Genomic DNA, 8,714 nt, shown 5'->3' with positions numbered 1-8,714 from the left:
AAATCAGCCTTTACCTTTTTTAAATAGTAATTTAATGTTTGTTTTTTGCTTTTTGGCATTATCTATTTAATTCTTTTTGAAATTATTTTGAGATATAACATAAGGTAAATCTGTAATGCTATTCCCTCCCCACTGCCCACCTGATGGTTCTCTGTTCTATTTCTTGAAAAACCCATTCCTCAACCACTGACTTGAAATGACATAATTGCCGGGTAATCACTCACCTACATTTCTCAAATAAAGCAAAACAAAAACTCTGGGACATCTTTGGATCCACCAGAGATTAACGGTGAAGCCAGCAGATGTGAAGCTTCCTGTCAGATATTGTGAATGACTGTGAGCCAATGGCTTGTGCTCTTTTACTCTTTTGTCCCTTGTGCCATCTCCTGCTCAAGTTTTTTGATATTCAACTATGTGAGTGATGTCCCACTCTGATTTCTAGGGCGATTTTCATTCCCTCCTCACCTTGGATCATGAGATGTTGGATCATGAACCCAGGAGCTGGAAAGCTTTCTCTTGGATATTGTGGATGGTTGGGATGCTATAAAGTTTTCTCTATTATACTGGTTGGGTCTTTTCCCCAGATATTTGGAAGGAGGAGGGTAGAGTCCAACTTATGACTTGGCTCTTCCTTTCCCTGCAGGTTGTCTTTTAAGAATAGACACATGCATATACCCTTGCCACGGTTTAGCCAGGATACCCACATCCGTAGCCCACCATTTTTTGGTTCTTCAGAACTTTTCTTTCCCTCATTCCCTAACAGTCCCATATTGGGGCGGAAGTGGGAAGTTTATTTATTTAAGTTTATTTAGTTTAAATTTGTCTTTATTTTTTGTTTGTCTGTTTACTCATTGTAGTGGATATGTAGATTGGCTTGCTCATAACCCATTCCAACCTCATTCTGGTCTTTTCTGTGCTGTAGGGGCTAGAAAGGTAAAAACTGCACTTTCTAGATTCCTCTGCAGTTGGGGTGGTTTTGGTTATGATTGGTGAAACCTAAATCAGACTTCACAGATGAGCAAAATTTCTCCCAAAATATTGGCTGCAAATACAAGGTTTCCAACTTTTTATTTTGCCAAGTCAGGAAATTAACAAAACAGCCACAGCCACAACAACTATCACCTATCCTAATTATAATTTTATAAAAGGAAGGACATTTAAAAACAAAACTTTGAAGTGTAAAAAAATTATCTCAGTTTAAAGGTCACTTGGCAAATATATATATTTAATTATGTATTATATATAGTACAAATATGTATTTTACATAAGATATAAAGTATATGTCTATATGTACACATGCATGTATATATAATTTCTGCACATGCATATCTCTTTGTGTGTATTCTCATTTCACTGAATACCACTGGAAACTTTGAGCTGTACCTAAATGGGAATGCACTGATTAGACGATGGCAGTGCAGAAAGGAAGGAGGTTCTGCATGGAGACTATGGAGGGGCCCTGGATCTCCATCAATATAGACAATGGCTTATTAGGCCCAGCACTGATGAGGATCCCTAGGTTGATGCTGCTCTTCAGATATTTGGATCCAGATATGTCAGTATCAAAGTCCTTAAGTTATTGGCCTTTTAAACTCCATGTTCTGTTTGCCTGCCTAATATGCTAGCAGAAACCTTTCAACACAGCTGGGACTGAAGATTAATTTTGTAATATGAAGCTCCTTTACTTAGATGTTACATTTTCCAGGGTGAGATCAGACACGTGATGCAGTATTTTTAATTTTCACAAAAATAAGCTTATTATGAGTCAATACTCAGACATGTACACATGCATACATAAATTGTCTAGATCAGCAGAAAAACTTATTAATGTACTTTTCTAAGCAAAACCAACTGAACTTCCCAACCCACAGAGAGTTTCCATTTTGGATTCCCCAAAGACCTTTCCTCCATTCATCCTCTTCTGCTCCTCTTTTCTCAGCAATATTAAAAATGTTGTATTACAATCCAGCAATTTCACTACTGGGTATCTACCCAAAGGAAAAGAAGTCATTTTATTAAAAAGATATCTGCACTCTAATGTTTATTGCAGCACAATTCACAATTGAAAAGATGTGGAATCAGCCTAAGTGCCCATCAATTCCTGAGTGGATTAACAATATATACATATACCACGGAGTACTACTCAGCCATTAAAAGAAATGAATTAATGTCTTGTAATTTGGATGGAACTGGAGACTATTGTCCTCAGTGAAGTATCTCAAGAATGGGAAAACAAACAGCACATGTGCTATCGAATAATTTGGAACTAATCGATGGGCACACATGGGCACAGAGAGAAGTAAGAGTCATTGGAAATCAAGCAGCGGGAGGGGGTAAGGGGAGGGGTAAAACCCTACCTAACAGGTACAATGAGTACTCTTTGGGTGATGGGTACACTAACAGCCCTGACTTCAGCATTATAAAAGCTATCCATGTACCCCTTTTTGAAATTAAAAAAATACTGTATCGTGAGTCCAGTCACTCTTCTGGGTGGAAGCTGAGTCCTGTCCCAGATCTAAGCAAGCGCTGGAACGGGAAAGAGACCTGCCTCACTCGGGGCTATCAGCCGCACCCTGGTGTGCGGAAAGGTAGTGGCGCCACCGGTTTCTAAGTCAGCCTCAACCACACTGTTTTGGAGGCACAGGGCACACTGTGAATTTTTTTCTTCCGTGAACTGACTTGGCAGCAACAGCAATTTCCGCCTGTCTCTGTGGCGCAATCGGTTAGCGCGTTCGGCTGTTAACCGAAAGGTTGGTGGTTCGAGCCCACCCAGGGACGAAGGCGACAGTTTTGTGAACTCAGGGTGGGTGACAACCTTCGTGTCTTGAAACGTAAAACCAACTTCGGCATTAACCCCTAGGACCCCTAGCCGCTGGCCTCTACGCTGGGTGGCTCCCAGCACCTTCCTCACTCTGGGCACTTTGCTAGCGGTTTTGAGGTATCTGGTGCGAGTACAGTTGCAAATAGAACTTTTAGCAGTTTAACCACTGAAATTGCATCATGAAACTGATGCTTTCAGAAAATTTAGCAAAGGAAGTCAGTATTAACAACCCAAAGATGAATTCTGTATCTTTCCCACCAAACACGTACGTACTGCCTTGCCTTTGTATTTCCTAACCTATGAAACTGGAACCATGTCTGGAATCTGGGTCCTTAGTCACGCTACGTCCTTCTTGCTACCAATTCTTGGAGAGTCTGCCTCCTAAATGTCTTTTGACTAGGCACCTTCCTCTCCTGCTTCGCGGCCACTTACTCCCTCATTACTCCATTTGGGTTACTGCATACTACCCAGCCACCCTAGCTGGTTCCATCTTCAACGCTCCTCTCCCATCCCTCCTCCACGTAGCTGCCAGAGGGTCCTTCTAGAATACTGTGCAGTACAAGATTAATCTATTTAAACTATGTCAATGGCTTACAGGGTCTGATACAATCTCCTTAGCTTGGAAGGCAGTGCCCTTCGTGATCTGGCCCCAAAACTCTCTCCTCTGCCTCACTGACCCTTTAGACTCCAACAGAACTCAACCGCTTTCTTGAACTCATACTCTGGCTTTTGAATCTTTGCCCATGGACCTTCTGTTTTTCTCCTCTTCTTTGCCCGGCAAACTCCTCTTCATCCTTCATGACTACACCAAAATCGAGCCTTTTCTCCGCAGCCCTTTCTTCACTCTCTTCTTACTTACCTGTTTTGCCCACTAGAATGAAAGCTCCTCCAGCGAATGACCCTGTGTTGTTCATCCGATATCCTCAGCACCTACACTCAAACTTGGAACATTGTAGATACTAAATAAATGTGAGTTGAATGTCCAGGGTTTCCAAATACACTTGTCTCATGTCTGAATCTCATCTAACATTTACGTCTATACCTAGCTTGAATCATCTTGTTTTAGATCTCATGATTCACACAATCAGGCTGACACTCTACCTCTGCCCTGGCCTCTACCTCCTGCCTCCAGTGCCTTTTCCTACTTGCCCCAGTGCTCTAAAACTACCTTTAATTCCTACTCCCGCTCCTATCCTGTACTGCCCACAAAAAGCCCCCTTCAACCAGTTGTATCAGCAAGATTCGGAAAGCAAGCAGCCTAATTCCTGTGAGTTGTGGCGAGATGGTTGCTGAAAGGGGAGAGGGGCGTGGTTCTCATCAATCCAAACCAATCTCTGATAGAATTTTGCACAGAGGGAAGAAAGGATTTTATCACTCATGTTTTATTACCACGGTTTTTTTTTCCATCTTCTAAGACTAGCATGCAAGATATTATAAAATGCTTTACTGGAATCAAGAAATGTTCTGTTTAAAACTTCTAAAACAGAAAGAGATAGCGAAAGCTTTCCTCCGTGAGCAGCAATTGCCTTTTCCCTTCCCACTCCACTGGCGTCGGCATGCTGAGGGATTTCAGAGTTTCGCAATTTACTCAGTGGAGTTCACTACATTTAGTATTGGTTATCCAACATTTGCTTGATAAATGAAGTAAACAAAGCTATACTTGAATTAGATACTGAAACACAAAAGCTGGTTTTATTGTCCCTGCCTCTGCTCTCTAGTTCTTACTGCCCTGGGCAACAAAGGCGTCTTCACCCCCTGCCCTTTCCTTCCTGTGTGTTTGTGGTTGACTCTTTCATATCATAGTTTCTCAGTTCAAATGCTGAGATATCTGTTCACTTAGCTTAAGCTGGGACAATGACACACAGGGTTTGTCATGAGCTTTCTTTTTCAATCCCCTGCCCCCAATCCCCAGTCCCCTTCCTAGGACCATTTTCTACTCACAGCATTAAGAGAGTTCATCAGCATATACTTGCAGACCATCCCGGTTCTGATAGAGACTCCCCTGGAAAGCTCGATTCTGCATCACCCCTGTGATTTCCTGTCACCTCCACCAGGGTTCATGTTCTAGGAAGACAGACTTCCCTCTAGGCCGAGGGGGGAGAACTTCCCCTGGTCTACCCTGGACCACCCTGCTCTTTCTCAGCCATTCCCTTCACTGGTTCTGAAGAATCCCCTAGATCCTCAGCAGTCCCCACACTCTTGTCTGGAGTTTTGGGATCCCCTAAATGCAACCAACCCTGCAGCAATAGATGCAGACCACTGTCCAGCTGGCTCTGCCTCAACCACTACTTCTGCTGGTCTATTTATTTAGGAACAACTCCTATACATTTAGAGGTCACCAACCAGAGCCTGCGTTGTTGCTTTGCTGTGAGGGAATGGTTGGGACAGAGAAAATGTTTGTATAGCCTTGAGACTTCAATTCCTAGGAACGAAGCTACTCACTGGGCTTCACTGTTGGCACTCGAAGATCCCAGGCCTTTCCTTTTCACTGGAGATCAAGAGAAAATAGAGAATTGGGTGGGGGGCCCTCAGCCCAGGGTCTGAGTTGTGTTTTTCCTGTGCTCACAGAGATGCCTAATGGGGATGATGGGGTCGCAAATCCAGAGAAACGTTTAGAGATGTTGCTGCCATTGCTCTTATTACCCGCCAAGGGATAAGGGGTCATTTGTCCTGAGGGTCCTGGCTCCATTTAAATTTGTGGTCCTTCCAGTCCCTTGGAGAGCTTCGAAGCTTTCTCTGCATGGAGAAATACAGTCCCGTGTCCACTGCAAACAGGAGTACCATCACCAGGCAGAAAGCGACTTGATGCCAAGGTAGAAAGGATGGTGAGACAGATAGACTTGTCGAGCCTAGTAGGGGAAGTAGAGGTATGAGAAAAATGACTGTCATTAAGGCAGAAATTGGGAACAGTGAGGTCACCAGTGGAGAGTCTTCCTGACACCTGCCAAGAGACAGGTTGCAGGAATGGTGGGAAGTCTCGGGGAAGCCTTTGCTTCTTCCTAGGGACTCCTGATCTTGGTGTTGCCTGAGCAGAGTCACTCCGTTTCTGCTTATTTGATGGAGATGTGACAGGGAGTGTTAGCAAGTTAGGTTGGAGCTGGGTTTTGTGTGACAATTATGAAATTGTCAGACAATGCTGTTATCTATAAACTGGGACAAATTTTTGGATTTTTAGTTTCAATTTTTTAACTCTTACTTTTGATGTAATTTCAAACTCGAAAAGATTTATCAGAATAGTATAAAGAACTCTCGTATATCCTTCACCCAGACTTGCCAATTGTTTACATTTTACCCCATTTGTGCTTCATTATTTGCTCTCTTTCCCTAACCATTTGAGAGGATTTAGTTTTGATTTAAAATGTAATTAAATTATTTTTATACAAATTATGGCATTGTTTTGTCAAAATCTCAAAAGGTGTTGTGCTGCCTTTATACATGAAAATTGTTTAGAATTTAGGTCTTGGTCTGGTTCCAGATAGAAGTCCAGGAATACCATGCTAGATCTCTGACCCTGGAGGTTGGCCCTATAGAAACTAGAAATGTTTTCTGGGTGACTTAATGGGACCCAAAATTCCATCATAGGATATTGTGCCTGTTCAATTCTTTCATTTTACCTGATGGTTAAATATATAGGCTTCGAAGCCTTTGGTGTGACCTTAGGGACAAATTTTATTTACTTATTTATTGCACCTGAGTTACTCCATGTAAATGGAGTCAATATTGCCTATCTCATAATGTTGTGAAGATCAATGATCAAACTAGATGCATGTAAAGAATTGTTTAGCACAATATCTAGCACAGTGAAAAGCGCCCAATAAATGTCAGCTTACCTTTGTTACAGAAGAAGAAATTGGGGTTCAGAGAGACTAAGTGGCTCACCCACTGTCACATGGTCAATTAGCTGCAGAGCCAGAACCCAGGTTCCAAGCCCTTTCTGTGAGGGGATGAAGGGCTCCTGCCAGTTTAGGTCTTGGCTAAGACTTGGATGAAGGTGAAGATGGGCCAGCATGATAGGGACACATGACATCATGGGTGTGGCTGGGGTAAGGACAAGTGTATTTATTATTATGTATACTACTATTATGGGGAGGAAATGTGGCTTCTGTTCCTGTTATCACACTGCAGAGTGAATGACACTTCTCAGCTACCTCTAAGGAACAGGCTGAAACAGAACTGCACACCTACTCAGCGATCAGGGATTATCGGGGTCTCTGCTGGTCACCAGTGGGGAACCCTATGTAAAGAAGTCTGTGGAAGGGTTGGAAATCTCCTCCCAACTCATCTTCCCAGTGTGAGTGGAGGCTCCACACACAGGGGGCTGTGGGCACTCTAGGGTTGCACGTGTCTCACCTTGAACGATGATGTTCACAGTCTCTGAAGACACGTTTTTCTTTCCGACAAGCCCTCTGCAGAAGTAGGAGCCATTGTAACCAGGTGTGGCTTTTGGTATGTGGTAGTCAGAATTGTGATGAAAAAACCTTCTGCCTTTGCCATTCTGTAAATATGTGACTGAATGCACGGAAGTGTTCTTCCAGCTGTGACACCTCAGGTGAATGGGCTCCCCCTCCTGGAACACCCACCGAGGAGCCTGGAGCACAAGCCAGCCTGAAAGACACAGAGACCCCAGGCCCGGGAGGCCTCAGCTCTTAGTGCAGAGCTCTTGTGAAGGGGACACTCACCACCCAAACCCTGGGACATCAGGGAAAGCCAGACTGGAAGCCATCCTTACATAGCTCCCTTTGGGAAAAAGCTGACTAGGCCCTGCAAGAGAACTCAAGTCACACCAAGACCTTTTATCTAATGGGAAAGAGGGATACACACACACACACACACATACACACACACACACACACAATCAAAGCATAAGGTTAGAGCAGAGGGAGTAAGTAATGAGGTAGGCGGGAAGCAATGTTGGGGATAACTGCAGAATCCTTAATTGCTGGACTTGGATTTGCTATGACAGGTAATAAGGGGTCACAGCAAGTTCTGAATCAAAGAGTAAAAATTGCATTTGAAAATGATGATTTGCCCCATTAGAGAAAAGGTAGATTTCAGAAGGAATAAGTAATTGTAGGAAAACTGAAAGACTTCTACAGCAGTCAGGAATAAGGTGACTGAGTGGCCGGAGAAGAGGCTACAGAAATCGTGAAGGGGCACTCAATGGAAAAGTCAGGAGGGGAAAGGCATGACTGGTAGCGCTTGTGGCGGTAATTGTTGGTTTCTGAAGGGCTGAAGGGCCTCAGTGAAACCATCTTCATTACTGAGCAGGCCTTCGAGAGAGAAAATTCTTTTTTTCTGGAGAGACAGAGTATAGTTTCAGTCTGTTGCCCTGGCTAGAGTGTAGTGGTATTGTCATAGCTCACTGCAACCTCCAACTCCTGGGCTCAAGCAATCCTTCTGCCTCAGCCTCCCGAGTACCTGGGACTACAGGTGCACACCATCACGCCCAGCTAATTTTTTCCATTTTTAGTAGAAAGGGGGATCTTGCTCTTGCTCAGGCTGGTCTTGAACTCCTGAGCTCAAAAGGGATCCTACTGCCTCAGCCTCCCAGAGTGCTAGGATTACAGGTGTGAGCCACCGCGCCTGGCCTGAGAAAAATTCCTAAATCACTAGGACACTTGTTCTCACAACCGTTTTACCAAGTGATCAGACTCCGCACAGAGAGAACACGAAGTCATGGTCAGGAGGGGACCTGAATAATTAAAAATGATATTGTAGATAAATATTATAATGGCATGAGAAAATATTCATGAGACAATGATAAGGTAAAAAGGTAGGATACAAAAAGTATATATGCAAAGAAAAAAAAAGGAAGGGTATGCACTTAAATATTAACAGGGTTTTTTTCTGAGGGAGTAGGACCAAAAATCTTTTTAATTTTCTCTTTTTTACT

General features: G+C 43.3%; 1 protein-coding gene and 1 non-coding gene across 2 annotated transcripts; one reads left to right on the top strand and one right to left on the bottom strand.

The window, feature by feature from the left end:
- Positions 1-2,704: 2,704 nt before the first annotated feature.
- On the top strand, positions 2,705-2,778 carry TRNAN-GUU. The gene has a single exon. It is a non-coding gene; the product is annotated as a tRNA-Asn (tRNA).
- A 1,420-nt stretch (positions 2,779-4,198) lies between these two features.
- On the bottom strand, positions 4,199-7,519 carry LOC105806406 (low affinity immunoglobulin gamma Fc region receptor III-A-like). The gene is made up of 3 exons (XM_012639513.1): positions 7,501-7,519; positions 7,172-7,459; positions 4,199-5,670 (listed from the first exon to the last, which is right to left on the bottom strand). The coding sequence occupies exons 1-3, from the start codon at positions 7,517-7,519 to the stop codon at positions 5,483-5,485; spliced, it is 495 nt and encodes a 164-aa protein (XP_012494967.1). The 3' UTR covers positions 4,199-5,482.
- Positions 7,520-8,714: the final 1,195 nt, after the last annotated feature.

This window comes from Propithecus coquereli, unplaced genomic scaffold (genome assembly GCF_000956105.1).
Source record: "Propithecus coquereli isolate 6110/MARCELLA unplaced genomic scaffold, Pcoq_1.0 Scaffold140, whole genome shotgun sequence".
Classification (NCBI taxonomy): Eukaryota; Metazoa; Chordata; class Mammalia; order Primates; family Indriidae; genus Propithecus; species Propithecus coquereli.
The sequence above is the reverse complement of the archived record's forward strand: the minus strand, read 5'-3'. Positions and strand labels throughout refer to the sequence as shown.